At 35.9% G+C, this 22,868-nt stretch overlaps 1 protein-coding gene across 3 annotated transcripts in view; it reads left to right on the top strand.

Moving 5' to 3' along the window:
• BIRC6 (baculoviral IAP repeat containing 6) overlaps window positions 1–22,868 on the top strand; it is a 249,518-nt gene that overhangs the window by 188,186 nt on the left and 38,464 nt on the right. For all 3 annotated transcript variants that reach the window (XM_059943630.1, XM_059943629.1, XM_059943628.1), the window contains one exon: window positions 16,462–16,672. In XM_059943630.1, coding sequence (XP_059799613.1) covers window positions 16,462–16,672 — 211 coding nt within the window. The remainder of the gene's footprint in view (window positions 1–16,461; window positions 16,673–22,868) is intronic.

Genomic DNA, 22,868 nt, shown 5'->3' with positions numbered 1-22,868 from the left:
CTCTAAATGTTTGATAGAATTCACCTGTGAAGCCATCTGGTCCTGGACTTTTGTTTGTTGGAAGATTTTTAATCACAGTTTCAATTTCATTACTTGTGATTGGTCTGTTCATATTTTCTGTTTCTTCCTGGTTCAGTCTTGGAAGGTTATACCTTTCTAAAAATTTGTCCATTTCTTCCAGGTTGTCCATTTTATTGGCATAAAGTTGCTTGTAGTAGTCTCTTAGGATGCTTTGTATTTCTGCAGTGTCTGTTGTAACTTCTCCTTTTTCATTTCTGATTTTATTGATTTGAGTCCTCTCCCTCTTTTTCTTGATGAGTCTGGCTAATGGCTTATCAATTTAGTTTATCTTCTCAAAGAACCAGCTTTTAGTTTTATTGATATTTGCTATTGTTTTCTTTGTTTCTATTTCATTTATTTCTGCTCTGATCTTTATGATTTCTTTCCTTCTAACTTTGGGTTTTGTTTGTTCTTCTTTCTCTAGTTCATTTAGGTGTAAGGTTAGATTGTTTACTTGAGATTTTTCTTGTTTCTTTAGGTAGGCTTGTATCCTATAAACTTCCCTCTTAGAACTGCTTTTGCTGCATCCCATAGGTTTTGGATCATCGTGTTTTCATTGTCATTTGTCTCTAGGTATTTTTTGATTTCCTCTTTGATTTCTTCAGTGATCTCTTGGTTATTTAGTAACGTATTGTTTAGCCTCCATGTGTTTGTCTTTTTTACGTTTTTTTCCCTGTAATTCATTTGTAATCTCATAGCATTGTGGTCAGAAAAGATGCTTGATATGATTTCAATTTTCTTAAATTTACTGAGGCTTGATTTGTGGCCCAAGATGTGATCTATCCTAGAGAATGTTCCGTGCACACTTGAGAAAAAAGTGTAATCTGCTGTTTTTGGATGGAATGTCCTATAAATATCAATTAAATCTATCTGGTCTATTGTGTCATTTAAAGCTTCTGTTTGCTTATTTATTTTCATTTTGGATGATCTGTCCATTGGTGTAAGTGAGGTGTTAAAGTCCCACACTATTATTGTGTTAGTGTCGGTTTCCTCTTTTATAGCTGTTAGCAGTTGCCTTATGTATTGAGGTGCTCCTATGTTGGGTGCATATATATTTATAATTGTTATATCTTCTTCTTGGAGTGATCCCTTGATCATTATGTCATGTCCTTCCTTGTCTCTTGTAACATTCTTTATTTTAAAGTCTATTTTATCTGATATGAGTATTGCTACTCCAGCTTTCTTTTGAATTCCATTTGCATGGAATATCTTTTTCCATCCCCTCACTTTCAGTCTGTATGTGTCCCTAGGTTTGAAGTGGGTCTCTTGTAGACAGCATATATATGGGTCTTGTTTTTGTATCCATTCAGCAAGCCTGTGTCTTTTGGTTGAAGCATTTAATCCATTCACGTTTAAGGTAATTATCGATATGTATGTTCCTATGACCATTTTCTTAATTGTTTTGGGTTTGTTTTTGTAGGTCCTTTTCTTCTCTTGTGTTTCCCACTTAGAGAAGTTCCTTTAGCATTTGTTGTAGAGCTGGTTTGGTGGTGCTGAATTCTCGTAGCTTTTGCTTGTCTGTAAAGCTTTAGATTTCTCCATCAAATCTAAATGAGATCCTTGCAGGGTAGAGTAATCTTGGTTGTAGATTCTTCCCTTTCATCACTTTAAGTATATCATGCCACTCCCTTCTGCCTTGTAGAGTTTCTGCTGAGAAATCAGCTGTTAACCTTATGGGAGTTCCCTTGTATGTTATTTGTCGTTTTTCCCTTGCAGCTTTCAATAATTTTTCTTTGTCTTTAAGTTTTGCCAGTTTGATTACTATGTGTCTCGGCGTGTTTCTCCTTGGGTTTTTCCTGTATGGGACTCTCTGCGCTTCCTGGACTTGAGTGGCTATTTCCTTTCCCATGTTAGGGAAGTTTTCGACTATAATCTCTTCAAATATTTTCTCTGGTCCTTTCTCTCTCTTTTCTCCTTCTGGGACCCCTATAATGCGAATGTTGTTGCCTTTAATGTTGTCCCAGAGGTCTCTTAGGCTGTCTTCATTTCTTTTCATTCTTTTTTCTTTATTCTGTTCTGCAGCAGTGAATTCCACCAATCTGTCTTCCAGGTCACTTATCTGTTCTTCTGCCTCACGTTATTCTGCTATTGATTCCTTCTAGTGTAGTTTTCATTTCAGTTATTATATTGTTCATCTCTGTTTGTTTGTTCTTTAATTCTTCTAGGTCTTTGTTAAACATTTCTTGCATCTTCTCGATCCTTGCCTCCATTCTTATTCCGAGCTCCTGGATCATCTTCACTATCATTATTCTGAATTCTCTTTCTGGAAGGTTGCCTATCTCCACTTCATTTAGTTGTTTTTCTGGGGTTTTTTCTTGTTCCTTCATCTGGTATATAGCCCTCTGCCTTTTCATCTTGCCTATCTATCTGTGAATGTGGTTTTTGTTCCACAGGCTGCAGGATTGTAGTTTTTCTTGCTTCTGCTGGCTGCCCTCTGGTGTTTGAGGCTCTCTAAGAGGCTTGATGGGAGGCTCTCGTGGTGGGTAGAGCTGCGTGTCCAAGTTTTAAAATAATTAAAAGAGAAGTGTTCCTTACCCTACATTGCATCAGGAATAAAGTATTCCCAGTTATCCTGCTTTAGTCCACAGTAGTGATGAATGGACCTTTTCTCTTCGTGGAGAACTTCTGTTTGCACTCAGAGAAAAAGAAATGAACAAAAAACCTGGACAAACTTCTTTATTGAACATGGCAAATGTTTTCAGTTCTCCAGAAGGGGTGGGTCTTTCCCATTAGTAATCTCTGGTAAATTTCACTGTAATTGTTTGGTAAGAATTGATGAGCTTCTGCCAGTAATAAGCCAAGCAGTAAATGTTTTCCATTTTTTCTTAGAATTATTTTTAGTTTTTATACATGCTGGATCGTGTGTTTCATGGAAAAAATGACTAATCTTTTTGATTATTTCTTATAAATTTCTTATCAACCTTTAAACTATTCTGTTTCGTTTCAGCCATTTGAATATCCTTTTCCCCATTGAAATGTTGTTTCAAATACAGAAGATGAGAATTTTATTCTTTTACCTAGTACTAGTAACTACTTTCAAATTAGATAATTTCTCTTACTGAAATAATTATATAGTAGTGTCACGCACCTGTATCTGTAGTTGTTGATGATAATTCCAAGGTATTTTTCAGGCATTGTAAAATTTAGCAAACAGGTTCATCTGAGGATCTGAAGGATAGTGTCTTTACTTGGTTGGTGGTAAGCAGTAACATTGAACATGCACTTGGCACTTGCTGAGTGAAGAAGTTGCCGCAAGCCACCCTTGCAGACATCGAGTTGCATAACAGTGTTATGCCCCTGCTCTTGTTTGTCAGGCTGGTCACATTTAATCCTGTAGTAATGATGAAGTGTGCTGTGTGAGAAAACACCTAAGGTTTTCTGATGAAGCTCTGCATGGCCAAACATAGGATTAAGGAATTCAGGATAGAAACACTTGGTGTATTTTGTACTGGTTTGTATTTCATTAAGAGTTTGTTACATTTACTGACTCCTTTTGTTTGCTGACCACCCACACATGTTAGTTTAAAACTGCATATCTTATAAAAGTGAGCGAAAATTAGCTCTCCCTTAGTTTTCCAGATTCCCTTCTCCAGGGATATTCAGACCTAAGTCTTTAAAAGAAAAACACGAGTAATGTAAAATCAGATATGAATAATCATTTTCCAGTTTCCTGGCATAAGCGTAGGTTGCTGAATGCATTAATATCTGGGTGGATTTTGGCATTAAAATGAGCACACTTGTTTATGTAAATGACTTGTCAAGAAAATGCAAATATACAAAAACTTCCTATTTTAAGTTTAAAATGTGTATCATAAGAAATGGCATAGTACTGAAATTTATTTAAATTTCTTTGTAAATCAGACCTATAATTTTGTCTTGCCTGTTTTTACTGTTTTCAATCTCGTTGTCCACCGCCTGTTACCTTGCCTCCACAGCTTTTGCTTGCATCCCTCCTTGATATGAAGAGAGTATCTTCTCTTTCCATAATTTAAGATTCCCGGTTGGAATCCTCTCACTGCTAACTTAATTAAATAAGATAAACAACAATAGCATAAAAAGAAGTATCATGTTTCATTTATTTTAGAAGAGCTGTCTTATTTTCTCTACGCCCATTTATTTCCAGATTTTAAAGTGTTTTAAAAATTATCAACCCTTCTTGTTTGTCAGATTCTTTTCCCCCTCTCTTCAGTATTGAGTATCAGCATGGTAGGCTATCCTCGGCTTTATTCCTGTAATGGAGATGTAGCTTCTCATTTTGTGGTTTTTCTTGTTGTTCTTGATAACTTCATAACCATTTAATTGCTTTTAAAAAATCAACCTGTCTTGGATTACTTGTATTCCTACGTAATTTTATGTAAAGTACTATAATTTTAGGTAGTTAATTTTTTTTAATTAATAGACTAATATTTAAAAAAATTAATCAATAGACTACTAGTTTAAAAGCAGTTTTGGGTTTACAGAAAATTGAGCAGATAGTACATATTACCACCCCCTTCCACTCATAGTGTCCTGTTACATCTTATATTAGTGTGATACATGGTACAATTGATAAACAAATAGTGACATGACATTATTTTTAACTAAAGTCAGTAATTTACATTAGGGTTCACTCTTTGTGTTATACCGTTCTGTGGGTTTTGACAAATGCCTAGTGTTGTGCATTTCACCATTACAGTATTGTACAGAATAGTTTCACTGCCCTGAGAAATTTCCTGTGCTCTATTCATCCCACCCTCTCTCTTCCCACAGTGAAACCTCTGGTGACCACTGATATTTTTCCTGGCTCCATAGTTTTTCCTTTTCCAGAATGTCATATAGTTGGAATCATAACAGTGTATAACCTTTTCAGATTGGCTTCTTTTACTAAGCAATATACATTTAAGTTTCCTCCATGTCTTTTCTTGGTTTGGTAGCTCATTTCCTTTTATTGCAGAATAATATTCCACTGTATGGATATACAACAGTTTGTTTATCCAGTCACCTTTTGAAGAACATCTTGATTGCTTCCAGTTTTGGGCAGTTATGAATAAAGCTGCTATAAACCTTCATGTACAGATTTTTGTTACTGTTTTTGTTCCATTGATCTATTTGTTCTTTCGCCAGTGCTACATTATCTTGATTATTGTAATTTTATACTGAGTTTCGAAGTCTGGTCATATCAGTCCTCCGACTTTGTTCTTCTTCTTCATTATTGTGTTGGCTCTTCTGGGTATTCTGCCTTTCCATATAAATTTTAGAATCATTTGGTCAATATCCACAAAATAACTTGCTAGGGCTTTTATTGGGATGATATTTGTACTCTGTTCTTATTTTCATTGTATGCCACATGGAAGGGGATTGGGAAAAATAAAACACTGTGTGCAATACTTTGTTAAATAAGTTTATAAAGCAGTACAAATGGAAATTTTGGATAACTGGCTACATTTATAGTAATAGAAATTCTAATGTTTCAAATACTTAAATAGAGAAATGGAAGCCATTCAAAACTTGAGTGAAAGACAAAGTTTTTCCAAGACTTCATTCTTTTGCTGGTCCCAAGTTGGAAGAGGCTATATGAGTATGCATTTACATCTATGTTTGCATATATTTGAAAATCAAAACAGCATATTAGGGGGAAATGTTTGATAAGCTTATTGTGTTCTTTGTCTCATATACAAGGTAATATTATTAAGCAATTGAAGAAAATAAACATCCCAGAAGAAAAAGGAGCAAATGGTATATGAATAAGTACTTTAAAAAAATTAATAACAGCTTTATTGAAAGATAATTCACTTACCATACAATTTGCCCACTTAAAGGGCACATTCAGTGATTTTTGGCATGTTCACAGTTATGTGCAACTGTTACAACAGTCAAATTTAGAACATTTTTGTCAATTTAAAAAGAAACCAGAGGTGGCTTCCCTGATGGCACAGTGGTTAAGAATCCACCTGCCAATGCAAGGGACATGGCTTCGAGCCCTGGTCCAGGAAGATCCCACATGCCGTGGAGCAACTAAGCCCGTGCGCCACAACTACTGAGCCTGCGCTCTAGAGCCTGCGAGCCACAACTACTGAGCCCACGTGCCACAACTACTGAAGCCCATGCGCCTAGAGCCCATGCTCCGCAACAAGAGAAGCCACTGCAATGAGAAGCCCACGCACCACAACAAAGAGTAGCCCCCGCTCGCCGCAACTAGAGAAAGCCTGCATGCAGCAATGAAGACCCAACACAGCCATAAAGAAAGAGAGAGAGAGAGAGGAAGGAAGCGAGGGAGGGAGGGAGGAAGAAAGGAAAGTAAAGAAAAAAAAGAAAAGAAAAGAAACGAAATGAAACCAGGGCTTCCCTGGTGGCGCAGTGGTTACTGCCAATGCAGGGAACATGGGTTCGAGCCCTGGTCTGGGAAGATCCCACGTGCCGCGGAGCAACTAAGCCCATGCGCCACAACTGCTGAAGCCCATGCAGCTAGAACCCGTGCTCCACAACAAGAGAAGCCACTGCAGTGAGAAGCCTGCGCACCTCAACGAAGAGTAGCCCCAGCTCACCGCAACTAGAGAAAGCCCGCGCACAGTAACGAAAACCCAGCACAGCCAAAATAAATAAATTAATTAATTAAAAAAAAACACTATATACACCTTAGCTATCATCCCTCTTTCTCCTTAGCACTCCTCCAGCCTTAAGCAACCACTAATCTGCTGTCTCTCTATGTATAGAGAGTTGCCCACTGTGAACATTTCATATAAATCAGATCATGTAATATGTAGTCTTTTGTTTATTTAGCTTTTTAATCTCAGTACAGTGTTGTCAAGGTCCATTGATGTTGTTTCATGTATCAGTACTTGATTTCCTTTTTATGACTGGATAATATTTCACTGTATGGATATCTACTGCATTTTGCTTATTTATTCATCATTTGATAGACATTTGAGTTGTTTATACCTTTTGGCTATTGTGAATAACAGTGAACATGAGTGTACAAATATCTGTGTTCGTTCCTACTTTCAATTCATTTGGGTGTATACCTAGGAGTGGAAGTGCTGGTTCACATGGTAATAAGTTATTCCTTGACTTTTAAATTACAGCCATCTTAGTGCATGTGAGATGGCAGGTATCTCATTGTGGTTTTGATTTGCATTTCCCTGATGACTAATGATGGTGTGTTTGCTGGTCATTTGTATATCTTTTTTGGAGAATTATCTATTCAGATCCCCTGTCCCATAAGTGGGGTCTGGGCAAAAGGAAGCATCTGCCTCTTAGCTCTACTTATCTGAAACTTAGCCACAGCAGCAAGTAGCTGGTGGTAGGATGAGAAATGCTGAGATTTTCCCCTCCTGGGGAGGTAATCTTCCAACTCAAGCTAGGGGAAGAGGGAGCTCAGGTTCTACCAGTCTGTAGTGAATTTGCTTTCTTGCTGAGCTGAGAGCAGGAAGAGAGTAGGATCTTGGTTCAAATACTTTAGATTCTTGTTTATCTTACTGAGTTTTAGTAGATTTTCTTAAATGAATGTTTTCTCAGTTTGTTGTGTGCTCTTTGGACTATTTCTAGGGCCTTGAGTGGTGGTGTTTTTTAAAAAATTTGTATCTGTTTCATGGCGGAGCAGGTGCACTGAACTCTTCATGCTGTCATGCTGGTGAGAAAAAAAAAATTAGGTTTCAAAAGCCTAGTCAAATTTTTAACCTCTCATTAATTATTCTTTATCCTTATAGTGGGATATTTTGCATCCATTAATTCCTTGAAAGTAAAAATTCAACACATACCTAAATGTACTATATCCTGTGCCTTTTACTTGTAACATTAATCAGCTTTATTAAATATTAAATTACACATTTTTTTCTTTATCCAAATATTATATTCTTCACTTGTTTTAAAATTCAAAAGCTTTAAGATGGTATCTAATAAATAGTTGTCTTCCTGCACCTGTCCTCTAGCCGACCAATTTAGCTCCCTAGAGATAATCAATAGTACTAATTTCTTATATTTTTTAATAGAGATCCTGTGTGTGTATATATATGTATATATAAAAAACAAGTAAATATGAATACATATTCTCTTTCCTTACCTTTTACATTGTTGTTATGTTATTTTTACCCAAATGGCACTATAACATACAACCCCATTTCTTTCTTTCTTTCTTTTTTTTCTTTTTTTTCTTTTTTTTTTTTTCCACACCCATGAGGCTTGTAGGATCTTAGTTCCTCAATCAAGAGATTGAACCCGGGCCCCCGGCAGTGAAAGCACCACGTCCTAACCACTGGACCGCCCGGGAATTCCCCATACAACCCCATTTCTATTCCTTGTTCCTCCTGTTCCCACCTTAGGTACTTTGGAATTTGTTCCAATGCAGCATAAAGCACATCTTCATTTTTATGACTGCATAATTGATACTTAGTAATCGAAACAGCTCCATCTAATGAACATAAATGGATTCTTTTGCTGTTATAAACAATGTTGCAGTGACTAATTTTGGTGACCTTGATAATTTTATCTGTAGGATTAATTTTCAGAATTAACTAGAATTGATGATTCAAAGGGTATGCCAATTTGTTGTTTTGACAGATTGTAACTTGTGCTCCATAGACATTATACCAGTAATGTTGAGTGGCTATTTCCCCACACCTTTCTTTTTTTAAAAAATATTTATTTTATTTATTTATTTATTTTGGCTGCACCAGGTCTTAGTTGTGGCACGCGGGGTCTTCATTTTGGCATGCGGGATCTTTAATTGCAGCATGAGGGCTCTTAGTTGCAGCATGCATGTGGGATCTAGTTCCCCGACCAGGGATCGAACTCCGGCTCCTTGCATTGGGAGCACGGAGTCTTACCAGGGATGTCCCCCCGCACCCCATGCCTTTCTAGGAGTTTGATACCAACTTCCTTCCTTTCTTTTGTCTATCTATACATGTAAGCATATATAAATTTTATACATACACACATTATTTTTTCTGCACCAATTGTGAGACATATGTTGCAGATATGATAGCTCTATTACCCCTAAGTATTTCACTGTTTATTTCGTAAAACACAAAGGCAGTCTACTACATAACTACATTACAGTAACCAAAATCAGAAAAAAAGCATTGATAGAATACACCTATCTAATCATCCAATCCACAGATACCATTCATATTTCATCTGTTGTCCCAATTATGTCCTGTATAGCAAAGAAGAAAATTGCTTTTTGTCCAAAATTTAATCTAGGATCATTTAGTAACCTTTTCCACCTTCTTCAATTTGTAACATTCCTCCACTTTGTCTTTAATGACCATGACAATTTAATAAAATTTTTTATTATGGAAAAGTTCAAAATATGTAAAAGTAGTGAATGTAGCATGATGAACCCCTTTGAGCTCCGTCACCAGCTTCATCGGGTAAACATATGGCCATGCTTTTCATTTACGTGCTCACTAACCCATTTTTTCCAAACACATACGTATATACACATAATAGGTTATTTTAAAGCAAATTTAAGACATCATTTTATGCAGGCTGTAAGTAACTTAAGCAATGCCTAAAAGCACAAAGGAGAAAGTAAAAATAAATTTTAACATAAATTACCTCATGGACCACCATCCAGAAATAGTAATCAGTAACATTATATCTAGCATGTATAGCTAGAAGTATGAACAGACAGATTGGTAATAGAAGATGAGAGTATGAAAATATTTGGAACTTACACGGATTAGCTATTTCTACCAGAGATGGAGAGAAGAGTGAAAGGCTGGTGTTGGGACATCAGCGATTATATACCCAAGCCCTTGTAACTTTTATGTGGGCTAGAATGAATAGAAATTCTACATGGAAGTATTTTTGTCAGTCATAGGTATTCAGCTAAACAATTAGGCTTTGCATGATTTGCGAAGTATTTTTGTTTTGTTTTTACCTAGAGGATTTCTACTCTCAGAGATTTTATTAGTCAAAGTATCATTGTAAATTTGTTTGTTTCTTGTTCCTTTGTCCCACTAGATAGTTTCAAAAAAGGCAAGCATTTGACCAGTTAATACTTATAAAGTTTACTTAACTCTTAAGATGCATTAATTGCAGAATTTGTAATCTTATGGCAAATAAAATTCAGCTGTAATTATTTTGACTCTCTAGGTCCTTTGCATTTCCATATATATTAGAGTCATCTTGTCAGTTTCTACCCCCCAACTAAAAGCCCATTGGAAATTTGATTGAAATTGCATTCAATCTGTACATGAATTTGGAGAGAATTAACTTATTAACAATATTGGGTCTTCTATGAGCATTGTATATCTATTTGTTTAAATTTCCTTTAATGAGCCTCAGCAGTGTTTTTATACTTTTGAAATTGTCAAATTTATCCCAATTTCATTTTTTATGCTATTGAAAATGATACTGTTTTTTTAAATTTTATTTTCTTGTTACTAGTATATAAGAATACAGTTGATTTTTATTTATTCACCTGATATCCTACTACCTTTTGAAACTCAGTAGTTGTGCTACATTCCTTAGGATTTCTGTATAGAGAGATAATCATACCATGAACATTAAAGACAATTTTATTTCTTCTTTCCAATTTATATGAGTTTTGTTTGTTTCTTTAAAACTTTTTTTTTTTTTTTCTTATTGTACTGTCTAGATCTTGCAGAAGTTGTCAGTTTGGGGGAAAGGTGTTCAGTCTTTTCACCATTAAATATGGTGGTTGATGTAGGGGTATTTTTAGATTACCTTTATCAGCTTGAGGCAGTTTTCTTCTGTTTCTGGTTTGGTTAGAGTTTTATCATCAATGAATTTTGAATTTCATTAAATGCTTTGTTTAGATCTGGTAAGATGATCATATGGCTTTTCTTATTTTGTCTGTTAATATGGTGAATTACATTGATTTTTCAAATGTAAAGTCAACTTTGCATTCCTGGAATAAAAGCCACTTGGTTGTGATTTATTATACTTTTTTGTTTCTGTGTTCATGAGGGATACTCATCTGTAGTTTCTTTTTTCTTTTCTTTCTTTTTTTTATTGGTAATGTCTTTGTCTCATTTTGGTATCTGGGTAATTTAGTCCTCATAAAATGAGTTGTTACCACGTCCTCTGTTTACTGAAGTAGATCACATACAATTAATAGTATGTGTTTTTTAGGGAATTCCCTGGCGGTCCAGTGGTTAGGACTAGGCGCTTTCATGGCCGGGGGGTTGGGGGGGTGGGGGGTGTCAATCCCTGGTCGTGGAGCTAAAAATCCCGCAAGTCACGTGGTGTGGCCAAAAAAAAGAAGAAAGTATGTGTTTTTTAAGTGTTTGATAAAATGTACCTGTGAAGCCATATGGAGCTTTTTAATGAAAAGGATTTTAAGTAAGAATTCAATTTTTTTTTAACTGACAGGGGGCTATTGAGATTTGCTATTTATTTTTAAAGAACCGATTTGGGGGAATTCCCTGGCCGTCCAGTGGTTAGGACTCTGCGCTTTAACTGCCGAGGGCTTGGGTTCAATCCCTGGTTAGGAAACTAAAATCCCACAAGCCGCACCACGTGGCAATCAATCAATCAATAAGTAAGTGGGTTTTTTTAAATGTTTAAAAAAAAAAAAAAACCGATTTGGCATTGTTGGTTTTCTCTGTTGTTTATCTGCTTTCTACGGTGACAGCATAGGAGTGGTTGCCTGAAGCTGGCCAGAGGAGGATGATTAACTACAAAGGGGCATAAGAGGTGTTTGGGATGATAAAAGTATTCTGTATCTTCATTTTGGCAGTGATTACACAGGAGTGTATACTGTTAGATATCATTGAATATGTACTTAAAGTTAGTGCATTTTATTGATTGTAAGTTATGCCTCAATAAATTGATTTTGAAAGTTATAAATAATTCATCTGGAAATGATTTTGTGATTTTGCTTGCATTACTTAGAGTTTTGATTTTTTTTTAATAACAAGTGCCACTTAAAGATTCTAGAGAATTAAATTATATTAAGAGGTAAATTTTTTATTTTACCATTTGAATGTTTCATTTGAGTCTCAAATGAAATTTGAGACTGTGCTGTAAAGTATGTTGAAAATATTTATTTTAAGATTATGAATTATATAGATTAAAGCTTAAAGGCAACTAGCACTTTTTAGTGTGCTTTAAGGAACCTGTTAGGAGGAATTTCAGGCCATATTAAATTTTTTCCCATGCCTAACACACTTTTTTTTCCTCTCTGTTGGTAAGTCATGTTAGTGTTTTTTCCTGAAACTGTGACTATTGAGTGCCGTTATATTTTAGAAGTTAAGTGTCTGGACTTCGGAACTGGATGACCTGTGTGTGCGTCCTGCTCGCTCCACTTCACTGATGATACAGTCTTGAGCGAGTTCTTCATGCAAGTTCTTTCCTATGTCAAATTATTTCTTATATTCTTTGGATCGAATAGTTTATATCTCAGAACATTTTAGGTTTAATTCTCCAAGATTATTGTCTTATAATAAGAACACAATATTGCCTCATTTTCAATCACATTGATTATTATCCTGGCAAAGTGTCTGTTATTAAACCCCTAAAACAGTTTTTGTGTATACATAATAACCCTCTGTCACTTTAATGTTTAGAATTACTTAACATGATGTGATTTAGCAGGTAATTTATATTACTGCTTTTCTAATGTAAGAATATATGTTATTTACTATATTATAAAAAACCATGCTTTCTTATAGTTGGCTTTATTTTTCTGTCAATAGAATGTTGCAGAACAATGAAGTGTGGATTATTTGGAGGTAATATTGTAATATGGAGCATAAATTACATTCATAGAACTCCATTCAAAAGAATGTAAGGAGAAACAGCAAATTCTGAGGAAAGGATTATAACTATACATTATTTAATAACATTGGGAAATAATCTTCTACCTCTTAACACACTATCTAAAATACTAAGTATTTTTCTTTTTTATAGAGGTCAGATTAATTTTTAGGATTAATTAACATTGTGTGTTGCTTTTTCTAACTGAGATAAGATCGTAGCTTAGGGCTTCCCTGGTGGCGCTGTGGTTAAGAATCCGCCTGCCAGTGCAGGGAAGATGGGTTCGAGTCCTGGTCTGGGAAGATCCCACATGCCGCGGAGCAACTGAGCCTGTGCGCCACAAGTACTGAGCCTGCACTCTAGAGCCCGCAGGCCACAGCTACTGAAGCTGGCGGGCCTAGAGCCCGTGCTCCGCAACAAGAGAAGCCACTGCAGTGAGAGGCCCGCGCACCGCAAAGAAGAGTGGCCCCCACTCGCTGCAACTAGAAAAAGCCTGCGCGCAGCAACGAAGATCCAACGCAGCCAAAAATAAAATAAATAAAATAAATTTATAAAAAAAAGATCATAGCTTAATTCCTTTTGTGCATGTGCTTGTATCTTAAGTTCTTTAAATCATCTATGTGTTATCAAGTTACTGTGATCTAGTAATTACTAAACTATATTGTCAATAAAATATTTACTGCATGCCATATACTCTGGTAAACCATTGCAAAACAGTTCAAAAAGGTATATAATGAAAAGTAATTTACCCTAACATTGCCCCACCAAAGCCTAGTCCTTTTCTACATGAAACTACCATTACTAGTTTATGGTTAATATTCTCAGTATTCTGTATCTATGCAAGTATATCCAGTACATGTATGTATCCCTCGTTTTGAAATAAACCTGAAACAACATATTCATGCTATTTTGCATATAGTCTAGAGATGGTTTCCTTTAAGCATAGTTGTGGTGGCTCTGTGACACCTATAACCCCTAGAAAAAGACCCATCTCTTTGGATAGAGCCCATACCTGCATAGTCTCATGGTTTGCGTACATAAACAGAATATAAGGAATTTGGCTCTTGATGATGACACTATACAAGAGACTTTTGCTATGATGGAAATGTCCTATGTCTCCGCTGTCCAGTATGGACTTGTGTAGCTATTGATCACTTGCAATGTGGCTAGTACAATTGAACAGAACTTTTAATTTTTTTACATTTTAATTAAATTTAAATAGTCATGTGTGTCCAGTAGCTACCATATTGGACAACTCAGGAAGCATCGTGGTATAATGAAGCTCTAGGGTTAGATATACCTAGGTGTCAGTGTTGGTCTTGCTGCCTTCTATTTAGCTGCTTATGCAACTTACTAAACCTTAGTTTCTCATACACACAATGCTTTCTCCAAAGAATAATACACATACAGAACTGTCATCATACAGAAAGAAGATTAGATGTATGTATTTGAAAGTGATACACGTTGAGGAGAGAAATGGTCAAAAGAGACTCTAGCCTTATCAAGAATGTTTTACTATTTGTCAGAGTAATTGGTTTGAGATGTTACTTATGTGTATAAAGTTAATATTTAGAAATTCATTTTTTTCTCGAGTATTCCTACATGGTTGCTCAGCCATGAAAAAGAAATATTTGAGCCTGTGTTTCCATAAATGTCATCTTCATGTATTTTTTGCAACCTAATTCACTCAAATATAGATGTAGGAGATAGATCTACTGTTACTCTTTTTAAATGCTACATAGAACAGAATCATTTGGACATGCTATTGTATATTTATCCTTTCATTGCCCCTTGGTGCTTCCAACTCTCAGTATTAAAAACAGTATTATATTGATCATCCTTGTTTATAGTAAGAAGTGATATTGCTAAGTCATAGAATATGGGCATGTAAAATAATGCCAAATTGGTTATCATTTTGCATGTCCACCTCTTTATGTAAGTCTAGCTTTTCCATATCCTCACAAATATTAATGTTGTATTTTATGCCTATTGATTAGTAACTTTGGACTTTAACCTGGATTTCCTGAAACTATAGTGTACTATGTTATACTATAAAAGCAGTAACATTAGATAATAAGTTGGAAAAGAAGCTTTAAACATAACCAAGTATGTATACAAATTTTATATATGATAAAGATGGAGAGTAAAATTTCAAATAAGTGAGGAAAGAATGGGCAGTCATACTTTTTTACCCCGTCCTCTGTATCATTATTGGAAGGTGTGAAACAAGGGCCTACTCATCCATAACTCTGAACAGGCTCACTCTTTGTCTTTATGTCATCAGAACTAATTTTATTAAGGCCTTTATCCCTTTAAATCACTTGCCAAACAAAGTCCAGAATTCCTAGGTGATGCCTCAACACCTGCCCCCCATACTCCAATCCCAATATGGCCCTGTGGGCAGTGAGACAATTTCTTCCTCCAGCAGGTACTCCCCAGTTCTTCTCCCCTGTTTCAATCTTCTGTTTAGCGTTCAGAGTACTTAGTAGTGTCTGGAAAACTTTTTACTCACTTGTTATCTACCTTGAGGGTAAGCTACATGAAGGCAAGGATTTTTGGTTGTTTTCTTCACTGCTGTATTCCCAGCCTGTCCACCGGTGGATTTTCAGTAAATAATTGGGAATAACTAACATAATAAATAATAAACATGTATGGAATAACTTTATTCAGTAACTGGTATTGGAAAAAAGTTGTTAGGTCCTTATCTCATGATTCACAAAAGTAAATTACACTTGAGAGAAAGCCACAAAACCTAACAAAACAACTTATAAAAGCTATAGAAGCAATACATGTTCTTAGAGTATGGAATCCGCTGTTAGATGCATGTAGTTTTAAGAAAAAAATTCATTTGATTTATAGCTAATAACTAAAAGCTGGCATTGTCAACTTTTTTTTTTTCCTAACAAGTTGATTTGTTGAATTATACTTTTGATAAGCTGGTCGTATCGTTCTATTTTACCTAAGATACAGTGGCTTCCTTTCAGTTGTTTAAAAAATATATTGTTTCCATGTTATATTAATAAATGCATTGGGCTTCCCTGGCGGCGCAGTGGTTAAGAATCCGCCTACCAATGCGGGGGACACGGGTTCGAGCCCTGGTCCGGGAAGATCCCACATGCCGCGGAGCAACTAAGCCCGTGCGCCACAACTACTGAGCCTGTGCTCTAGAGCCCGTGAGCCACAACTACTGAGCCCATGTGCCACAACTACTGAAGCCCACGCACCTAGAGCCCTTGCTCCGCAACAAGAGAAGCCACCACAATGAGAAGCCCGCGCACCGCAATGAAGAGTAGCCCCCACTCACTGGAACTAGAGAAAGCTGCATGCAGCAACAAAGACCCAACGCAGCCAAAAATAAATAATAAATAAGTAAATTTTTTTAAAAAGTAAATAAGTAAATGTATTTACTGCCATAATGTATTATCTGGACTATTTAATCATTTTTATGTGTAATGTAACTAAATAGTTACTTAATTACATTTCTTGCTGTCTCCCCAACTCTGTGCCATTTTCTTTTTTTTTTGTTCCCTGAAAGTGCCTCTTATACTTTGCACATTGGTGCTTCATGAACATCTACTTTAGTCCACTTACTAACCAAGCAATTAATCTTAAGATCCAAGTAGAAGCTACATTGCTATGGACTTACTTTTATATTGCACATGTGCTCATTTTATGCTTTCCCCCTCTTCCTTCTTACAGTTCTCGACATGGCAAGACATGTGCCACTCTATCGAGCTCTGCTAGAATTGCTCCGGGCCATTGCTTCTTGTACGTGCATGGTGCCCCTATTGTTGCCTCTTTCTGCAGAGAATGGTGAAGAGGAAGAAGAACAGTCAGAGTGTCAAACTTCTGTCGGTACATTATTAGCCAAAATGAAGACCTGTGTTGATACCTACACCAACCGTTTAAGGTACTATACTTTGTTCATTTCGTTTGACCTTGGCTTTTACAATCTTTTTTAAAATAGCTTTGTTGGTTTTTTAAAAATGATATATGCGAATTAAACACACATATGCACAAGCAGTAAATAAAACTACAAAGAAAAAGTATCCACCAAATCCTACACTCAGAAATGCTTATTAACAGTGGCTTATCAGACATCGCCCTATGCGATCTTATAGCTATTGATAGAGTTTTTCTTAAATGCTATCACATTGTACCTATTATACAGATAGATGCTAGTTTTACTCAATATTGAGGTGAAAGACACCTTCACGCTCAGTAAATACATATTGCTGATACTGTTCTTAATATTTCTGATTATGTATTGTATATAGATGCTGTATTTTACTTAACCATCTATTAGTGGGCATTTGGGTTATTTCTAATTTATAATAACCTCTGACATACATCTTTTGGGAATTGCAGAAATCTCTGCAGAGTAGATTCATAGAATTAGAACTGTTGGCTTTATGAATTACTAGTTTCATTTTGATACATATGTTGTAATTCATGCTATAATGTTTTTTAGAAGGTAGAGGATTCGGTATTTAGTTGGTGAAGTTATAGTAAAGTTAGTATTTTATCTTCATGGAAAATTGAATTTTTGAATGAATCTTTGGTTAAGTTTATACCTTGCTAGAAATCAGATGATGAGTCCTCTTATCAAAAACTTTTTAAAAAACCTTTTCCTGGTAACCTTTTTCATTCTCTTACCAGAATCTTTTTAATGGTTGTCAGTTTTACTTAAAGATGGCATAAATTCTGATGTTTGCATAAGCATTCAGAATTAGGCTAGAGGAAGCTTATTTCTTTGTTAGTGGTCTTTTGAATCAGTTAATCTTCTTTACCATCTTTGCAATATATTTGTCCTACCTGTTCTCACTTATTTTTTTAATAGCCTAAAATTTGAGAAACTCAGTATACATCAAATGATGGCAGAGAATTGGTCATTGGAGGAATAGTTTTTGTCAGCTTTCATTTTTCAGAAGAAATCAACTTCTCAGATTATTCTGACTCTTTTAGCTTTATTGTACTGTCATTATCACTTTAAAAACTAGTGGCTCACTGCCAGGCAGTAAGAATCATAAATTAGAGAAGAGATTAAAGAAGAGCCAGTTGGTAGCGATATAAAAAGCTGTCGGTTCATACTCTTTTACCAGGGAGGAAAAATGTAAAGGTATATTTTCTTTGATAATGTGAGACTTTTTTATGTTGTAGAGAAGAAAATAATATTATCTTTGGTCCCATCCTTCATTATGGCAAAAATCTTTCTAACTGGTAACCTAGGCAGCTAACATAATTATACAAAAATAGTGTGGTGTCATCAGACTAAAGGTCTGATTTTCTGACTGAGCTAAGTGAATAGAATTTGTACACCTAGAGTGCCTTTTTTGCTGCTTTTCTTAATGTATATCCTGTTCACATAACATGCAGTATAATTTCTTAAAAATTAAACTTCTGCATGAAATGTATTAATGATTCACTACAAAAATTTAATGGCAGATAGAGGATAACTGAGTTTCAGTTAACAGTTATTTTTCTACTTGGTTACCTGGAAAAAAAATATTCTTTAAAATCTTTCACCAAGAAAAAATGACACTTCAAACTTTTAAATTTTGTACGAGCAAAACATGCATGTAGGGTGCTTCCCTGGTGGCGCAGTGGTTGGGAGTCCGCCTGCTAATGCAGGGGACACAGGTTCGTGCCCTGGTCCGGGAAGATCCCACATGCCGCGGAGCAGCTAAGCCCGTGCGCCACAACTACTGAGCCTGCGCTCTACAGCCTGTGAGCCACAACTGCTGAAGCCCACACACCTAGAGCCCGTGCTCCACAACAAGAGGAGCCACCACAATGAGAAGCCCGCGCACTGCAACGAAGAGTAGCCCCCGCTCGCCGCAACTAGAGAAAGCCCACACGCAGCAATGAAGACCCAACGCAGCCAAAAATAAATTAATTAATTAATTTTTTAAAAATTGAAAAAAAACCCATGCACATAAAGATCTTAATGACTGTTCACAGAGATCATTTCATTTTTTATTTTATCTTTACAGTGACCCTGTGCAGTTAACTATTTTTAAAAGCTATTATACTGACGAAGAAACACTAAAGAGAGTTTTGTATTAGGGTTTGAATGTGCCTCTTCATCAAGATTCCTCATGGTATCTGTTATTTTTTTATATATGTGTAGAATACAGCCTCTGTTACAAAAAGAAGCCAGCAAAGACGTACATGTTATAACGTCCCTACTTTCCTATCAAGGTTTGGCACCTTGAGAATTCACTTTCCACGTCACAGAAAGAGGGGAAAATCTACTCTTTTCCAGCCTGTCAGAACTTAACTGTATTTCTTTTCATATTTTCATCAGAATAGAACTCTAATAAAGTGAACAGTGTAGTCCAATTTCCTGTAAAGTTTATACCCACAGAAGTTGGTCTAAATTTATTTTTAACACTGTTTCAAGATACAAAGCTTCTCCCTCCCCCTCCCCCCTCCCCCTACCTGCCTACCTGATCCCCAACTGTATTTAAAAACAAAAACAAAACCCAGGATACTCTGAGAAGAGGATGGTCAAGGCAAATTTACATTCTGTTTACATATCACTTTTAGGATGTGTTTTAGTGCTTCATCAGGGTTTGGAGTTATGACTTTAAAAATAATATGTAGGTGTACCGCAGCTCAGAACATTTTTGCATTATTTTTGTCTCTTTTTCTCTCAGTAAGAAATAAGGCGGGTGGGGGGGATGCATTGCCTGTGGGTGATTCCCTGGGAAGTCCTGGCCACATCTGCACCTGGGGGCTCAGGGGAAAAAAAAGGTAAGGGTAGATAGAGTACGTCTATTTAGTATAGGTTTTTCTTTTTTTTTAAAGCAAGAAAGCAAGTACTAGTTTACTAATTATGTTTATGTATATTATTGTATTGCCTTGTTTTCTTCTCATTATTTCTCATTTGTTACTCTTTTTTTTTTTTTTTTTCTTAAAGCCAGGCATACACAAAAGGCATGCAGTTTTTTCCTTCCAAATGAAAATTTAACATAGCATAATTTGGTCATCTTAGATAAAGAAAAGATAGATTCTCTATGTAATTTGCAGGTGTCTGGATAATTGTGGTTACATATAATGATTTACATTGATATTATTTCTTCTGTATATGTTATACTTACAATTTTTATCTTTTTTGGATGAAAGAAATTAAAACTTTTTGCCCAAATCTAAAGAGGAAGTTTACTTTTACTGGTTGGAATAATCTAATTAAGAGTATCCTATCTTGAGGACAATGCTTAAACCCAACTAATTTTGATCTCAAAATTCAAAGAATGATAGAGATTATATAGGTTAGCTGACTCTCCCCTCCAAGCCTGAAACCTTCTATAAGAGGAAATAGGAAAATATCATTAAGAAGCTGAAAAGGCAGATTATTTACTTTGCTTTTATCTAATTTGTGTTTTAGAAACTTGCGCTTATATTCAGATAGGTGAGATCTGGCCTGGTCACAAGAGCATCACTGATTTGTTCATTTAACAGATGTTTATTGAATGTTCATGAGAGCATAACAAGAAAATTAGGTCTTTTTCTTAGGGACTGACAGATAATGGGGGAAACAATAACTAGGCAGTTTTAATAACACAGTACATGGCATGTTGGAAGTTTAAGACATTACTGGAGGATCAACCCAGATTTGGAAGCCCAAAGAATACGTAAGAATTGGCTAAATAAAGAAGAGCAGGGGCCTGGTATACCAGGCTGTGTGAAGAATGTTAGGAGTGAAAGAAAGCATCACGTATTCAGGGAAATGTAGAGAATAAAGAAGTTTGCTGTGCCTGGGTGTCCTTCGGGTGGGAGAGAGGGGTGGGAAATGAGGCTAGAGAGGAAAGTAGATGCTTGAAGAACTGCATAGTTACCTACTCTTAAATGTGATGAGCCATTGAAAGGATTTCAGCCGAGATCTAATCAGATCTGCATTATAAAAAAGATTGTCTTGCAGTGTAGCTGAATGGTTAGGGTGGGAGTTAGAACAAGACTAAATTGCCATGGAAGAGATTTTCATCCTTTCTATCTTGACAGTTGAGCTATTTGTGTCCTCTCCCATCCTGCCCTTCTGGGGACTGAGGATTTGAGTCTATTAGCATTCTTGTTCTAAAATTATGGACTTAAAAGAAAGTTAGTTCCTAGGTAGCAATACTGTCTATGTTTCAGATGTTTGACTTTAAAAAAGAAATAATATAACTCAGGCTTTAAATTACTTATTAACTGCATTATTCTGCCTATGTGTTAGCATCAGTGACTGCAGATTTATCCCCGGGGATCTCCTTCAATAAAGTGTAAGTGCTATCGAATAAATGGTTTTTGGAGCATGGTTTCCTTTGTTAACATACAAGAATCTGAAGTCTGTAATCCTACGCAGAAGTTCTCCAGTACTAATCCTACTAGGTTATTTTACTGAAGACAGAAAACAATCATCTATTGGCTTGACAGAGGCTCAGAATCATTAGCAGAGAATCTAAAATCTTTTATATTAAGGTTCAGGAATGACAGGGTGAGACTACATTCATGTTCATACAATTCAGCTATTTCCTTAAAGCTGTCATCCAGCTAAAGTTGTATATGTGGAAAACTTATATGACAGTAAGTAGGCTTTAGATTTAATTTTTCTGGAGCCTTTTGTCTGTATTATTTTCGAATTCATCTCAAAAGAGTATCATGTAATAATGGGATTTTTATTAATTGGATCAAAATAAACCAAACCATTTTCATGGTTGAAAACTGAAGGAAATTTTTCTTGGTAGAAATTCTTTGTCAGAGTGAAGAGCCTCAACATTTATGAGGAGGAACTTTCAAACCTTATACCACCCATGCTTTTGCTAGAATCTTTCTTTAGATCAGTTTTTTTTTTTTTAACCAAACATTTTATTTAAAGAGGAAACTTCACATTACTAACATATCAAAAGGACCAGTATCATTTGCCATAAATAGAAGATAAGTCTAAAAGCGAATAAACTAAATTTTAAAAGTTAGTGTCTGGGACTTCACGGGTGGTCCAGTGGTAAAGAATCCACCTTACAAGGCAGGGGACGCGGGTTTGATCCCTGGTCAGAGAACTAACATCCCACATGCCACAGGGCAACTGAGCCTGTGCGCCACAACTACTGAGCTCGCGCACCCTAACTAGAGAGCCGACGTGCTGCAAACTACAGAGCCCAAGCACTCTGGAACCCATGCGCCACAACTACAGAGCCCATGCGTCCTAGAGCCTGTGTGCCACAACTAGAGAAGAGAAAACCCACACGCCACAACTAGAGAGAAGCCCACGCATCACAACGAAGAGCCCAAGTGCTGCCATGAAAGATCCTGCGTGCCTCAACGAAGATCTCATGTGCTGCAACTGAGACCTGATGCAGCCAAAAATAAATAAATTAAATAAATAATAAATAAATAAAATCTTTTTTTAAAAAAAAGTTAGTGTCTGACTCCAGACCCGTTTTGTGTTTTAAGAAGGAAGATTTAACAATGCTAAGAAATTACCAAAGGCTTACTGAGACCTTTCTTTTCGTTGGAAAGAGACTAGTTTTCTCACTCTTCGATTCAGTTAACTAATACCACGTCTAATTATCACTTAATGTTTTCTCACGCTTTGGGAAACTTTATTAATAAGATATATCTTCAGGTCCTCTAAAAGTAATGGCATTTTGCAAATATAAACTAACAAAATTAAAAAGGAGAAGAAATGGGGTGATGTATGTCCATTGACTGTCTTACTCTCCTTCCCCCTTTTATCTGTGCTTAATTGGGAGAAACGAAAGTTAGCGGAAGCCAACCTAGCCTTGCTTTTGTTTTAATGTGGCTACAATTTAGAGTGGTATTTTGATTCTCATCCTCACTCTCCTATGGATGAGGATTAGTCTGGTGACAGATAATTACAGTATTCTGATGGGGTTGGTATTAGTGTAAACCAGAGCACTATTCAAGGAATAAATGTATATACTTCTAGTTTATTATGTTCATCTTTCCTGGGAAGATTAACCTGTTGACATGGCAAGGTGGCACCTAGGAGTGATTTATTGTGATTTAGTCTGTCTTTAAAAAGTTGTTAAATATTTACTGTACAAATTGCATTAAGAACTTCCTAAAGATGATGATATTTTAATATTCTTTTACTCATGATTCTA

This window comes from Balaenoptera ricei, chromosome 13 (genome assembly GCF_028023285.1).
Source record: "Balaenoptera ricei isolate mBalRic1 chromosome 13, mBalRic1.hap2, whole genome shotgun sequence".
NCBI classification, from domain to species: domain Eukaryota; kingdom Metazoa; phylum Chordata; class Mammalia; order Artiodactyla; family Balaenopteridae; genus Balaenoptera; species Balaenoptera ricei.
The sequence above is the reverse complement of the archived record's forward strand: the minus strand, read 5'-3'. Positions and strand labels throughout refer to the sequence as shown.